This window comes from Anopheles cruzii, chromosome 3 (genome assembly GCF_943734635.1).
Source record: "Anopheles cruzii chromosome 3, idAnoCruzAS_RS32_06, whole genome shotgun sequence".
Classification (NCBI taxonomy): domain Eukaryota; kingdom Metazoa; phylum Arthropoda; class Insecta; order Diptera; family Culicidae; genus Anopheles; species Anopheles cruzii.
Window position 1 is genome coordinate 82,888,118 of NC_069145.1, and position 16,566 is coordinate 82,904,683.

The window sequence follows — 16,566 nt, forward strand, 5'->3', positions numbered from 1 at the left end:
TGTAAAGACGGTCAATACATTATGGTCCCCCCCACCCGGGGCGATTCCCACAAGGGAATCAATTTTTCTCTGCATAATTATGACACTCATTACGAAGCGATTCCAAGCATGTGCTCCGGGCGGTCACTTAGTTCCCCGTTTGCTTGTTGCTAACCATTAACGGGGCCGCAGCCTGGCGGGCCAATCAGGGCCATTAATCTCTTAAATTAGTTTACTGTGAGGACGTTGCCCATTATCCGTGGGGCAACTCATTAACTTCCTGACACCGCCTTAACCAGGAGTGGAGTGCTCGACCTTTGGGCCGGCTTTTCGGCTCGACTCTCGTCGTTTTCGTAGGGCCACCCTCTGATTAGCCACCGTAATTTCTCTGCCAATCGAATACTCCCCGTGGGTGACGTGCCAAGGCTAGTTACACTTTTTCCCCCCTCAATTCTTTCAGAGTTTGCATGGGCCGCTGGGAGAGAGATGGGTGCTTGAAGAAGAGAAATGGACCATCGAAGGTTAGGAAGTGTTTAATGAGCTCCGAACCGGCGTGGTCCGAGATTGGTGGCCAGCTGCTGATTGGCTGCACATTGAAGTGGCTGCCCGGCCCTTTTCTTGGCCAGCTCCGGAGCCAGCCAGGGGGGGGTTAGAAAAGTGTTTTCCGCGTAGGTCAGCAATTATCGGCTTTGGCAGATCTCGCCCGCCGCTGGTGGACTTTATATTTCACCGGGAAACGAGTGATACGGGAAAGAAGGCAGATGAAAACTGCTCACGGCGCCATTTCCAATCGGCAGCTGAGACCGACGTCGTTGTCGGCCGTGGGAAGAAGGACCGTGGGGCATGACTCAATTGGATTGTGGCGACCATTTCCGTCTGGAAACGGTGAGGGGGGCAGATTTTGCTTTAAAACATTCCGGTCAGGTTCTGGGTTCCCCCCTCAATCGTGCTGACGCTCTACCGGAGTCGGAGTTGTTCGTTCGAATTTGGTTCGTCCCTCGGTACCGCACGGAATACTAACCATCGCACCGGCGCTCAACCTGTTCCGTGTTCGTTTCCTTACCTTTACTACCTTTTTCTGAAGTTTCCACCATTCTCATTGACCTATTTTCAGGCTTACATCCATGGAGTGGCCGCTTGCACCGGTAAGCAGGCGATAAAGTACGACTTGGACGGGTCGCGGATCCCGACGCCCGGCGAGACGCCGTATCGGAGACACTTCCACTGTGCGAGTGTGTGTTCGTATGGATGAAAAGTCCCAAAAGAAAACTTGAAACGGTTTGCCAGCAGGAACCGCGACGATTAGTGACTCGGCGTCAAAGTGCATGAACCGAGCGCGCGCTCCCTTAAAGTCCTCTTGAGGATATAGCGTGTGTGTGTGCGAGTGAATCGGCAGCGGAACACTTTCGAATGATTCATTAACCTCGATGCCCGGCGATCGGCTACAGCTTCCAGCGGCAAACGTCTGCTCCTGAAGTCGCCCCACAACCCACATCCTGCGCGCTGGAGGAAACCGAGGGACCGAGTCGATTTCTTTTTTATGCTGCAGCCAGAAGGTTCACCATTAGCCGATCCCAATGAATGTGGTTGGATTGCTGCAAATCATAATAGGTAAGTAGAACCGTTCAGACGGGTAACTCATGTGGCCCCGCTCTCAGTGAGTGGTGTTTAATTTTGAATTTTCACAAAGTGCAGTGAACGTTCGTCGACTCCTGATTTGCCATTTCATTATGAACCTCTGATACGGAAATGAAAGACTGAAACAGAATGATAAATTCAATCCCCGTATCAATTGGACGACAGTTACAAGAGACCATCAAAAAGACTTTATTAAATGTACATTCTTCACTGTCATGTCATGTCCGAACGTTCGTCTTTCATCGTGAAGGGTTTGTGGCCAGTGATTGTTATTCATACCACAGTGTGGCCAGTAAGCGGCATGCTCTCGACCATTTTAATCTGACACTCGGTACAAACATTGTAGTACTGTTGTTTGTTTGTAGACCATTTGTTGGAGTACCGGACTGACTCTGCTACAAAATGGCCAGCCCTGAACCGCCCAGGGTACGTGTTCCAGCAACGGTGCTCGTCCGTAAGTCCAGGCGCTCTTTTCCAGTGTCCACTTTGGGACCAGTAGTTTGAAATGGTTCGCCGCCAGCGGTGCTCCCAAGCGTTTAGCTAATTGATTGCGAATTTCATTCAATCTTGTCATGGTAATCAAAAGAAAGACACTCGCCGGACGTTGGCCGTCATCATCGTCCTGCGTCCGCATAGCGTTCTGGTTTGTTTAAGTTTTTTTTCATCTCTCGCTCTCGAAAGGCGACAAGCAAGATGGTTGCCAGGCCTTGGGAACGAGCGACTCCCGGAACGACTCGGGCTGCCGGTGACAGAAGATCGTGGCGGTCGAGCAGAAAATGACACCGAGATAAGATGGCCAGAAGAAAGTAATACCGGACCATGCTACCGGACTTCTTCCACTTCGGTGACATTTTGATTTTATTTTCAAACGCACCCCGGCTGGCCCAGCCCCTCTCTCGTTACCGCTTCCGGAGTACTTCCCGGGGGTCCTCCTCGAGATGACGTTCCGTTCGCCGTGGTCCTATATATTAACACTCGACGAGCGTATAAAACAAATTTAACTGTCGGCCGTCGTTAAGGCGAACACAAATGGCACCGTGATGGCCGGTGGTGGCCGTCGTCCGGAGTCGAGAGTTACGAAGAGCCCGGCCCGGCTCGGTCGACCATTAAAGCCCCGAAAGCGACGGATGGTGACGAAAACCCGGACGACAGCTCAAATTATCACTCTTACTCAACTGACCCGATAACGTCGGTGGAAGAAAAAAAAAACGAAAACTCCTCCCTGTTTTTCACCGCCGTCTCACGCATCTGCAGCGTTGTGAAATCTCGGACCCAAAATTACCACCCTAATTGATACTTGTGGGCGAGCGCGGACGTCGAGAAAAGTGAACGAAGACGATGACCGTGTCCTGTAAATGGCGCCCAGTGTGACTCTTCGAATTTCCAAAGTTTCCTCTCCCCAGCGCTACTTCAACGGCCGTGAGAGGATGTTATAAAGGACGAGTCAGCGCACGTCGGACGGCGACGACGGTTGGTAGTAAAAGGGCAGCCACCGGTTGGGTGGGTGCATAAAAGGTTTCCTCACGAAGGAGCGTGAAAAAAAGCTCACCGACCGAAAAGAAGGAACCTTCCGCTTCCGAAGGAAACGGGCGTCCGAGGAGCAAACCCACTTCCCTACGGTGGCCCAGAGAGATAGACTGCGAGAGAGAGAGAAGAAAAAACTTGCCTAGGCACGCATATACGCACACTTTTACTCGCAAACATTTGCAGAAACGATAAAATCATCCTCTTCCCATCGTCCTTATCGGGATGTGCAGCGCACGGTTCCACGGTGCCGGATCCGGCCAAACTCCGGCCCGACGGAAGGGTCCTTCGCAGTCGGCGCGCACCGTCCGGCGTTTGCGAACGACCAATATTTCCTTTGATCTTCACCATTCGCAGTTCCCTTGATGGCTTCATTTGCATTTGCGAGATTTTTCTCAGCGAAAGGCCCAGACGCCGCCGGCGTTTTTCATTCACCCCCGAAAATTGGGCGGAAACTATGGCCCGGCGAAAGGTGAACAGCAGCACACCTGAAGCTTTAAGCCGAACCATCAGGTCTTGGGATGAAAATCGTTTGCCGTCGATGGAAACCCCTCCCCGAGGCTGCTGTTCGTCAACCGATCTGCAAAACCGGCCGTAATCCCGTGGCGTGATTTGTGATTTCGCGGATACGAACGTGCTGGCCGAAGTTTTGGCCGTTACCTGTCCGTGACAAGTGTCACGTAAACCCGCGAACGGTTGCCGCAGAACGAACGACGCGACCTTAACTTCAACAGACTTAAAATCGGATCCCCTACCGCATTTTAACTTCTCGGCCGACACTTCACAGCCGGCTTATCTGGCCGGTAATCTGATAGCGGCCAACGCTTGGAGTGGCCTCAGTGTTTGAGGTCGCGAGAGCTTAAAACGTGCGAAAAGGGCTTATTTGTCGCGCTGTGGTCCTGATGGCCGTGAGGTTTCCACTACATTTATTTGGGGGCTTATCAAATCATTGACAGCGAAAATTGCATTCATATTTCACCAGCCGGTGCCAGGTAGTTTGTCCAGAGGTTGTCCTGTTTTCTTTACTATTATTGATGGACAGAGTCGTATTTTTTCAAACTTGAAATGTCGCTTGAAAAATGACGTGCAAATGATGGACTAAGAAACCACAATTAGGAAGCTTTCATTGTGAGAGTTGTATCAAATTTTTTTCTAATAATACAACGGCAATAGTAGAATAAAAAATGGTTTAAAAACGCCAACTAAAACTGAATTTTAGGATCGCTGAACAGTGGAATTCGTTCCATTCCATTCCAAAGGACCACACATTCTTTGTAAAAGCTTTGGTCGAGCTTTTGCTGAGTGTGCGAGCTTTTGCTGAGAAGCAACAGGTGTGCGTAACGCAAAGGATCCTATACCGTAAAAAAGGACCGTGCCTCAAAAGCTCATCTCTGAACCATAATTTTAAGCTTCTTGAATGTTTCAGAATATTATGGCATATTATGGTTATAATTTGTGGCAACTTTTGGGAAATTGCAAAATTATGGCAAAACATTCCCACGCACTTGTGCTGCCATCTATCGTCATTTTCTTGTACCAACTGTTGAGTTTTCCCTGTTTTCGCGGGTCAAGGGTGAATGAAATGACTAATGTTTTATTTAAAAAAGGTTTATCTTATTTTTTGTACATGAGTTTGAGATTTGAGAGATTGAAACATGGAATTTAATGATTATTATCGAGGTAGAGTGATTAACTTTTGATCTATTCAAATCTCAATTTATATGATAATGAGCAAAAAGGTCCAGGCCTCAAAAACAATTCAATGTATTTGTCCCTCACGGCACGAGTTAAACGGTGACCAGTGACCACAACTTTTTGTCGCACGCGAAAGCGCGAGTCGATAGTATAAATAGCGATCCGTGGCGTGTTGTGCGGTGGCCCGTTTCTCGATGACATCCGATGCAGCTGGGGGCTGCGGTTGCCCCACCGTGCCATACTTAATTATCATAAATGCATAAATAATGCCGTCGTGCCATGCCCTCACTTTGAAGGTCGTGAGCATCGTGTGAAAAAAAATAATGCTTCGGTCGGTGTGTTGAAATATGAAACCCGCGCCCTGGTGATGAAACGCGGTTCCAGTTCATCCTTCGGGCTATGTGTACCACCCCGTTACTATCACCGCAAGCATCGCGCTGTGCGGCGGAGAGAGTTATTTCACTTCGTAATTGTTGTTATATATTTTATCCAAAATTGGTGGAAATTCCACAACGCGTGAGACGCGTAGCGATAATGAGCGTCCACGGGGCCGTCGATCGGCCGATCGTGACGAAGGGCCATGCAGTGTGTGACGCGTGATCGTGACACGGTTTCGGTGCCGCCTGCGGTCTGTGGCCCGGAACCGACGAGCGAACGCCATGCGCAGTGCTCGGAAAATCGCTCTCGCGCTCCCAATTTATGATGATTCGAGCCGTTGTCACAATAAAGGTGAATCATCATCGAAATTAATTATGAGGACGGTAATTGAATAACGATAATTAATTGATATGCAACGCTCGTTGCGATATTTATGGGACGCTCGAGCATACTGTGGCCACGATCGGACGCTGGAATGTTGAAACTTTCGGTGCCGGTCGTCTCGGCTCTGCCGGAATGTTGTTGAAAATTCACTCGCCTCACGCCGCGTTTCGGGTGATGAATATAATTTAATGTCCTGCTGGGGTGGGCCACTGAAACGGACATTTTTTAGTTACTATTCCCACGTACACACACCGTGTCACCGTGGTTAGCGCTAAAGACTCGCCAAACAGCCTTCGTCATGGCGCGGGCGCCACGTATTTTGCATCAAACAAATCAATCATTCAGGCCGAACGGTCCACAGAAACGGCCACAGACCACGTGCGGTTTGATTGATTGGTGATGGCAGCTCGCGTCATAATCTCTGTTATGAAATTAACAGAATAATTACTGTCGGGCGTGACATAGATACGCTTTAAGAATCGGTCGCTGGCGTGGTTTAAATTTTCACCAAGCCGTCACGAGCGGTCTGCTTTGACAGGTGACATTAGCGTGTTCTTTTTCCATTCCGCCACGTTGGTTCATCGAACAAATAAGCAAACAGTTGAGCAGTGCGTGTAATGTACACAGTTACACCATCGATCTACCCCTAAAGTGTGCAGTTTTGATTTACAAATTCCCCGTACTGACTGAGATTGACGTACGCCAGAACCACGGTGGACTCGTGCAGCTATCAAATCACGTGGACAAAAACCCGTGCCTTGATGAGCACTAACAAACGGGCAACAACAGTGATGCTAGTAGAAAGGAACCAATAAAACCCCCGTCGTAAACCGTAGAACGCCACAACCGAACACCACGTCATCAATCAATCAAAGAAGCGCGAACCCTCGCAAGGAAGTCGGATACTTTGGACGGGAACCGATCCTTTCGTCGTTTCGTTACGACCCATCGTGCGTAAAAGCCACTCAAAATTGGCCCCCTAATATGATGAGGGCCACGAAATGGCTCCGCACACGTCTTGACCGGCCTTGCACTGGTCAGTGCAGGGAATGGAATTGATTTCTTCTTTCCACTCGACGCCAAAGTCCCTTCATATGTCGGCCCGTACGGTTCGGCGGATCCCGGCGGACGTTCATTGGGCAGGATATACGCTCAATCATCGGTTGAATTATGGGCGTATTGGAATTATGCTTAATATTTATGAATTTATCGCAATCACGCTGAAACTCTCCAGCCTCCAGGCCGTCCATTTGCGCAATCAAATCAAACGCTCCTCTCGCATTCGGACCGGGCAACCCAAAAAGGACCGGGCACAGCCTTCGAACCCAACACATCACCAGTGTTTGCAGTGGACTGGGGTGTGTGATTTGCACTTTCTGCTGTGGCCACCGACGGCGATGACAATGACATCCGATGGCACTCCAACTGCCGGACGATGACGAGAAAATATCGTCCCCCGTCCCCGAAAACCCAACCCGGGCAGCCGGCCAGTTTTCGGGAAGTTAAGCATTCATCCTTGGCAGTCGAACTAGAGAGGGACAAGTTCGTCAGTCGGCCGCCAACATGAGCTGTCGTTCGAAGCTTACGCCCTTGCGCTGCGAGATGTCCCGTGAACGACATGTTCTGGGGTTGGCAAAAAAAGTGGGCCACAAGTTTTAACACCAACATGCCCTGTGTGCAACATGGAAATCAGTGCCATTCGCACTCCCATCGAGGTCATGAGGGTGTTTCGTCCTTTTTTTCAAATTTCTTTTCACAACGCTTGCTGTAACGCGTTCAACGGTTGTCACCGTCGACGGTTGGTTCGATGGTGAACTGTGAACTGTCGGCTCGAAAATGTTGAAAGGAGCGAACTGCCGAACCTTGAATGAAGTGCGTTGATGGGCGTTTCGCCACTCAACTGAAGGCACATACGTTCGAAAGCATTTTTTATTTAACAAAACCATAATAGCTCTGCAGTTTTTGTAGAAGACTTGTCTACGACATGCTGGAAGAATTTGAAAGTTTGTTATTTATTAAACTTAAACTTTATTTTGTTTGCTACTGTGGCCTAAAACTATCGGGAGCACGAAGATAGCTCGAAAATCTTTCTCTATTCTTCTAAATTTAGGTCCTTACCATTAAAATAGTCCCTACTCAATGCAGTATATCTATGTCTACATTTTTTTTTGAAACGGTCTTTAAAGTTCTTATTATTTATTAAAATAAAACATTTATTACAGAAATTGATTCATATTTCGTATACTTATTACTTATTACTTACATACATAATCAAACGCTGTCAGTTATGATGTTTACCACAACATCTCTTTAAAAACATCACGCTGATGGTGAACCTTTTTGCTAAGATTGAACGTATCCTTAAACTATTCGTCCTAGGTACGTACCGGGCCAACTAGGCTTGAACATATTGTTGTGCCATTTTTTTACGATTAGACCTCATTTCTTTTCCATGCAAATATTCGGTGTGCATTGCACCAGAAGGAAAGAAAAATTTCATTCCTTCATAGAATGGCTCTGCTATCCATCTTCTTCGGAACGGATGCCACGAACAGACTCCTAAAAATTCCGCGTGTACAAAATGTGAAGTAATAAGCCATTTTTTCGTTCCAAGCAAACGAGCTTCGTTTTTGTGAAATATTTTGTGACCAACACAGCGGTTTCTCGCTGCACTCTGTTTATTATCCTTGTGTCTTTGGCAGCAAAAAGATACGCGGCCAAGAAAGCTCTAAGAAACTCATCTCGCTGACATAGTCCATTCAGCGTGCTCCGCCGACCACCGCCAACTTGCGCAGGAAGCTAGCTTGTAACACATTCCAGAGCGAAGGGATGCTGTGTCTATCCACTTTGCCATCAAACGGCAGACCGGAAGGCCAGCTCTAGGCCGGGGCTCTCGGAAGGAAGGACCCACGGAGCGTTCGAAAGGGAAATGGGAAGAAAAAAATTACAATCAACCAACAAGCCAGCCAGGAACCGATTGATGGGAAAAGACGACGCGTTCGCCATCGATATCGGCCGCAGCTTCAAAACCGTGCGCCATAAAGAGTGTGAAAATTTAATGACTTCCCCGGGTGCCACCGCGCTGATGCGTCCTGTGTGCGGTACGGAGCGGGCTGAATATGTTTTTCGCCTCCACCCTGTTTTTGGCGTACCTCGTCACCACGTCGGTCTTAAGCGATGCTTGCCCTTGTCCCTTACGCCGTGCGCTGGAGCTTTCATTTTTGTTTGCGTCGGTCTTCGGTGACGCTCCACCCAGCCGGAAGCTCTCCCGAAGGCCAGTGTGCCCGTGTTCCGGTTTAATGGTTGGCGTTGACTTTTTATGGACTGGTGATTAAGCTGATGATATTTTTATTCCACCATAAAACCCTGAAATCCATGGCAATCGATTCCTTTTGCTGTTCCAGCCGTCCCTCGCTGCGGGCCTCGAGCGCGCTGCCCACTTTCCCGTGCCCCATTTGGGTGGCTGGTTTTATGTACTTTTTTCTCCACCAACCCGATGGGGTAGGGTGTACAACATTTCGGGCAGACGCCAGGCCTGCGGAGGGCGCATGGGTACTACTTTTTATGACTTTATTAAAAAGTATTCGTTTTGTCACGTTGGTCACGCTTCGGTGGTTTTCGGTTGGACAATCGCGTGGGGGTTTGGTGCCCGCCCAGTGGCCCAGTGGCCTCCTTCCGCATGCAACGGATTCCTTTTCGTGACGGTTGGTGCCAAAACAAGGGGCCAGTTGATTTGCGGGTATCGATTTTGGTCGCCACCGAAACGAAGCTTGCGGTTTTGGGCGTGAGTCGGGCAAGCTCAAAACGTGAGAATTGGGTTAAAATGAATAACTTTCGGAAGTGGTGTAATCTAACGAACGTCACAGTCGGATTACCATCGAGCGACATCGTTTTAATTTCATGCCACAAGAGCGACGACAGCACAGAGAAAAAAAAAACAAGTCGTTGAAATGTGGCAAACGAAGAGTGTGGCCAAATATTTCATCCGCCACTTTTGTGCCGATAGCGAAATGATTACGAGATGAAGCAAATTATGTCACCCACCGAAGAATGCGCCCTGACTGGTGACTGGCTGCGGGGTGCAGCATTTTCATTCCCTCGCCGGATAACGTAACCGGGTTTGGGTGAACGGGACACTGGTGAGTGGATGATCCGCTTTTCCGTCGCTTTTATTTTCCGGCGTCGTCCTTTTATGTAGCAAAATTGCCAAACAGCGAGTCGTGACGCCACTAGCCCCAGCACGGGTTAGGAGTCCGGAAGAGCTTGAATCAACTTCCCGTCTACTGCAGTACTTCGCGGCGGTGGTAATAGCAACTATCAGCCATCCGCGGGCGTTCCGCGACTCTATCGTCGCGGAGCCCAGCGCTGAAAAGCTGCCCTCCGGGGCCCGGCTGTCCATTTCCGCGGTCCTGCCCGTTTCCGGCGAATTATATGGCGCCTTTTCTTGCCTTCATTCCGATGGAACGGGGACCGAAAAACCGGGCGCACAGAAAAAAACTCCCCATTCGCGAGCCCGTATCGCTGAGCGAGGAGAATGTGAAGATTTTATCAACTAGATTGAATTGGAGCTCGTACATAGCCCCAATCTGTCTTGCCCTACCACCCGGCGGCGGCCGCGGCGGCGTACCCCGGAAAAGTCGCCACTTTTCCCGAGAGCCTTTGAGGTTCACAAAAGAAAGGGTTCTCCGCGTGGGGACGACCGGACGGTGTAGTTAAATCGTAATAACCGCCGCCGTCTGCCGTTCGCTGGCGCGTCCTCGGCAAAGAGCACCACTTGGCTGGCAGCTCGGTGTGAAAGTAACTTCTGTGAAAAACACTGTCAATCTCGGCCGCAGGCGCTCTACAGAGAATGAACTGGAAAAGAACACCACCACCACCAAAGACCGGTTGGGGTTCGGTTTTCATGGAGACCAAATTTGAGTTCAAAGGCAAGGGCGTTGGGAACTCGGTACAGGTTTCATGGCCGGTGTCTCAGGGGTGCTTCATTGAAGATGCGATGAAAAAATCGTCCCGAAGAATGGTGCCCCCGAGTAATGGTGGTTTTGGTAAAGAGCACCAGAGAGACAGTATCATTTTATCTGAAATGAATTTGATTTAAATCGAGGAAGGGAGACTGGCCAACAAGTTGCCGTCGGAAGATGGGCGCTACAGATGGTACCGATGAGGGCGTCCGAGTCCATTTTCAGTTGCACAGGACAAGTACCGAAACTACGTGTTTCAACCAATCCCAATACCAGACCAAATACAGATGCACTTCGAAAGTACTTGAAACAATCGGGGCACCATCGGGGGATCGTCGGGGCCACTTATTAAACCTGTAAGCAAATCGAACCCTAGGGGCCGCACACTGATTACATGTCGTAATCCTGCTCACAGCACAAGGCGTAACAGGCAACCAAAATCAAAATGTAGCACGGCTTGCGATCCTAATCGACTCTCGCATTAAAAGTCTGCTCGAATGTTTCGGGTTCAGCCACAACAGCAATTATGAAACGCACCTTATCCGCTCACCGATCACACATCGGTGAATATCGAGTTTCTGTTTTTGATGCCGAAAGGACCGATGCCACCGAAGAACTTACTCCGAATCTTTGCGAGCTCAGCGTGCAGTTCGTGTTCGGGGTACACACGTTGAAACAAACGATTTCCCTATTCAAAGAGCACAAACACATCCCCTCAAACACGCCACGGTCCGGAAGTGTAATCCTGTGGATAGAATCAATCATGATCACTCTCGGAAAATTCTGCTCGATGGGCAATGTCCGAAGTTTTGCAATAACAGGTGAGTGCATGAAACATGAGTGTGCATGCACGGTAATCCTTCCTTCATTGATACTAATAGCTATGCGCCTGGACCCAGGACCGACATCGTTTTGATTAAATCCTCATCAGGCAGGTATTCACTTTCTAAGTCGGAAAAGACTGGGCTAATATCCGACTTGTGTGTGTGCTCATAATAAAGTGATTTGCAAATTTCTCGTTCTCAACTCGTTCACTTTCATAACGAATTCATGGACGATGGAAATTGATTCAAATTTCGTACTTACGAGAGTACGCAGAGAAATAGCTACTACAACTTCTTTACAGGAACGAAATTTCACTCATTCGGACACCGAATATATTATATTATATAATCGAATGTATGACAATTAACCAAAGACCAAAGAAAGTTGGGACCAAAGACTCTTTCTCAGACTTGGTAAGAAGACATGCTGCTTTCAACGTTTTACGGCAACGTAGAGAATGATTTCATTTGAATAGAAACACTTTCCATCATTCGCCGGGTTGTCCAAATTTTTGCACGAACCACAGCAGCAGCCATTAAAAGCCGCGCCGACAAACATACCACCTCGGAACAAAAAAAAAACCGAACCGAAATCCTACCCTCAGAAGCATCTTTGACGTTGGCCAATTTATGCTAACTGGAGTGCGGATCACCGAAATTACCCGGCCATAAACCCACTAGCGGGCCCACTTAAAAACAAGAAAAAAACAGAAACGGCACACCCAGAACCCTTACCGAGCGCGAACCGAGAGTGACCGACATCAATTGCGGACGTGGACCTCGGACGGGGCCTAGGGTTCCATGGGGCGCGCGCGCGCGAACGCCCATTATTACGGAATACCTGACGGCGAGCTGAAGCGCCTGACGCCCGCGGAATCGCCATTTTTATTGGCGGGGACCATAAAACCCCGTGGCACCAAATGGGTCTAAAAGTTTGCCCAGCCGGCAAATTTATGTCGAAACGCTTTACCATTTGTTGCGCCAACTTGCGCTGGCCGGTGTGGGCCGCCCGCGCAAGATTTATGCTTCCTTACGCGATGTGGATGTTCCGGATGCTTTGATGGTTCGCACGCCGCACGGTTCCACATTTCATTTCGCAGGTTAAGCCATCGGCACGGCCCGAGCAGCCCCGCAGCCCCTGGCTGGCCCCGCTGCCAAATCGCACTGTCAATTATCGGGTGGGCGGGGGGCCTGCCGGGCGTCCCTCTCGAAGCCGACCAGCGCCAAATGGCAACGGGAAATGGCAACGAGCGCACGGTGAAGGCCGGATGAGTCGCTTTTCATTGCGCCTCCACATCTCTCGGTCCGACGGGAAAACGAGGGAAAATATTTGCTTATAATTTGAATACATTATCATCGCTGCTCTGCATTTTCCTCACCCACTTCACGCCCACTTCCGTTCCACACGCCAGGCCCGGCTGGCGGACTGAAATCCATCGTGTGCGGGCGCCCAAATGGAAAAAGGAAAAAACAATCGTACCCTTCATTCGCTTTCTTCGACCTCAATTCGAATGGATTGAACATGCGGCGCCCGGCCTTCGATGATGGGGTCCCGCCGTCCGGGGTACGGCGCGAAGTGGTTGAAAATTTATAGCTCACCATGATTTTCGCGCGTGCCAATCACCAACGAGAATGTATCGGTTCAACAAGCCAACAAGCGGAGTAAAATGGAACAAAAATCGCAGCCGCGCGCGAGCCCCGGAATCCCCGGTCCGACATTCGTTCCGGCGGCGCTGCGGTACTTTTCAACCGATTTCAATCATCGTCGCACCGTAAATTATGTATTACACCGTAGGAAATGGTCAATTTTCTCGCCTGCTCGCTCGCTTCTGCACTTTGGCAAACAAGAGCAGGACCCGGGGAATGGCAGATAATTTCAATTCGCCCGAAACAGAAAAAAAGGAGACAGAAGGAACGTATGCATTCGAAATTGCCGGAGGTTGAGTGGCGCATTTTTTTGGTTTTCGCTCATTTCAACCTTTGTCAATGCCCCTGACGTTCGTTGTAACAGCGGAAGTGGAGTTTTTAAGCTCCACAAACCTCGCCTTTTATGAACTTTAGCTGCAGGAAATGTAATGAAAAAATCGTGCATTGCAACTCTTTCCGGATGGTATTTGCAGTGCGCACCATAGTTTCACAGTCTAGCGTTACGGAGCGGCATTAAAATTACAAATGTGCCTGCCATTGGCTCGGCTCAAGTGTCCTTGAACGTCGGTTGAACACAGAAACGTACGCACGTACACCTAAACCACTTATCCTTCGCCTTTCTCGCAGGACTTTTATTTTCAGAGCGCTGCCACAGTCGTGCTTAGAGCCTAGAGAATGCAAGATAAATGATATTCAACGCGAAGAGAGGATTGCACCCGAGTTCGCTTGTGTTGCACCGTAAGTGCCGAGAAGCGTGTAAGACGATACAACCGATGGAAATGCAGCCTTTGGAAAGCAAAGTGTGAATGGTAACGTCGAGTTTCGCTCAAAAAGACTGTCTTTCGGACTCGCAAGCAGCTCATGTTTGCTGCGAAACTCCATGTGTCTTTTTCGCCGCGGACATCAATAATACGGTGTGTAGCGCGTGAAGGACACAGTTCAGTGTGACAGTAAGCTCACTGGGAGATCCGTCAACGACAGGTAACTGCTGCCAACCGGCCCACCTCAACTGTGACGACCTCGGCGGACGCAGCACGCAATTCATTCGATTGCTCTCGTCATACGCTGCTTGGGTTGTTTTGTTTCCTGAGGTCCTTTTTTCGGTACGATGCCGCTGACAGCCGCGCTACCGAATCGTATAACTTTTGGAGTGCTGCACCGTGATCCCATCAGCAGCAGAATGTCCTGCCACCGGTCGCCGTCACCTTCGCACAAAGGGTTCGTAACCCGAAACGCAAAAGTGCACCGCAACCGGCCCCGGTATTTATGAGCGAAGGGATAAACTTTGGAAAACCGCGCACCGGCCGGGCAATATAAATATATGTATGTGAATTTTGATTGGAACCCTCCCTCCCCCCTCAACAGCGGGTCGGACACAAATATCGCCGGTTGATTTGCTTCACTTTCGTCCCGGCCCGGAATGCAATCGCTCGAGTGCCAGTTTCATCATGCCGGTGCCAGTGCACCGGCGGATGTGACTTTTGATTAGCCGACCACCGGCGGCCCTGGGTAGGGTCCGTAAACAAACACGACTCCGGCAACGAGCGGTCCAGCGGAACGATCGGAAGCTTCGATACGGTCCCAGCTGTTTTGGGCTTTTTTAGCCCGACTTCAAACCAAAAGGACCGCGCCACGGCCGGCGCTTTCTGTGTTTGCGGTCGGTTCTAACATTATCGGCGGCGCATATGTTCGGTGTTCGGTGCTCGTCGACGGTCGAAAGGACCTGTTGTGAGTCTTGTGCAACCTGATTCTGCGGAAGGAGACTAGATTCGGGCCAAAATACGGGACACCCAGAAAAAAAAAGAAACAAAACGGCTCGCGATCTACCGTTTCGACATATCAATCTGTGATGATATTGCGCACTCAGCGAGCCGCAGGGGCAGGGGCTTGGCACACGGGCAAATGTCATGTTTTCGGCGGTTCAACCATCGCCGTCGTTGGTGTCCTCGGCACACCACGCCACACCGCCGTAATTCATTTCGAGATTGATGTTTGCTTTGCTTTCTTCCTCAAACACTGACCACGTTGGCACGATGGCCGGCCGTCAGAGGCACAGTTTGACCGGGAGGCGGAAGACATTTTCCCGGGGAAAACCGTGTGTTAGGTGATGCGGTCGAGCACAACCCCGTTGCACCATTCAATCGACGCCCTTGGGAAAAGCTCTTTCGCGTGGAACTGTAGTCGAGCGGAACTCGTCGAGACGACGCTTCGCTTTGAATGGTGGGTTCGTTGGCTGTGTTTTTCTAAATTCCCGTCACTTGCACCAGCAGATCCTTTGAAGTCCGCTCCACCGGTCACACCAATCGAAGGCGATCTTAATGGACCGTATATGTTTGGTTCGCCGAGTGATCGTGCATTAGAAATAATGCCATTACTCTGCCTCGAACTACGATGAAAATTCGTATAATGGCGCACACTGCATTAACAGCATTGCAAATGAGGAAAGGTATGCATCAAACATCGCACTATAGCACGGACAAGCCGATCGCCATCTCATCTCCGACACTAGTTGTCCTTTAAGATAATTTTTTTCAATTTTATTTGTTTTAACTTATTTTCAAACTATCCGCCTTTCTTTCTGTTTATAAACTGTTCTCATTAACCACCAGCAAAACTTTTGACTCCGAAACGATCAACACATTCCGAGAGATGGCTTCGACTAAGACACGGTACAATTATTAAATGTAAGAACTATGTAAAACTTTCCTTCTTCCAACAGTCCGCCCGAGCCGGTCCGTTTCGGAGTCCCGATATCAATTATCCCCTACAATGACAGCGTGACAGCCGCCTTTAGGCACCTTTGCGACCAGGTTGGTCGTCCGTTCCGTTTGCAGTCAACTTTCCGGACGCAATCGTGGCCGACACAAACAAATTGGCTCTTGTTTCGTGTTCAGTTTCCGTCGTTAGCGCCACGAGAGAGAGCGCCCAGGACGACCAAAAGGCGCGACTTTGCCTGCACTTGAGAATACTCGAATTACATAATTATCAGTTCGTTTGGCTTATTAAGTTTAATGGCACTCGACATTTTAGAAGATGCTTCTCGCGCCGGCTCCGGTTCCGGCTTACGACCGATTCCGGGGCCGGACCGCTACGGATCGGATGCCTCGGAACCGATTGCTTCCTTCATCGTGTCGGCGTCTAATGAAGATTGAGAAAGCTCGTCGGGAGCCGGAGCCGGAGCTGGCGAAAAGGCTAACACCCAGTGGCAAATATGACGGTGCTAAAATCGATTAACGAGAACAACAAGCCGGCAGGAAGTTGTTTTCCCAACCATCCGCCCCAAACGCGGGAGGGGGGATCGGCAAATTAAAGAAAATTACTCGCTGCCCCACCGACCGCCAGGGATCGAAACTACAGCTCCTTAATCGAAGCACGCCGATAAGAAGTGGAGCCAGTCGGCCAACGGTGTAAGGTTTTTGGCTGTTTGCTGGTTGGCCCACGAAACACGGACAGAAAGGGGTTTCGTGGGATCGGTAGCAATTTGTACCGATTCGCCGGCCATTGTGGACAGAGGAGGAAATTTAATTGATTTCGCA

General features: G+C 49.7%; 1 protein-coding gene across 1 annotated transcript in view; it reads left to right on the forward strand.

Annotated features, from left to right (window-relative positions):
- Nucleotides 1-1,487: 1,487 nt before the first annotated feature.
- Nucleotides 1,488-16,566, forward strand: part of LOC128274670 (neural-cadherin-like) — a 105,235-nt gene continuing 90,156 nt past the window's right edge. The window contains exon 1 of the mRNA XM_053012938.1: nt 1,488-1,590. Within this exon, the coding sequence (XP_052868898.1) occupies nt 1,557-1,590 (34 nt within the window). The 5' untranslated portion in view covers nt 1,488-1,556. The remainder of the gene's footprint in view (nt 1,591-16,566) is intronic.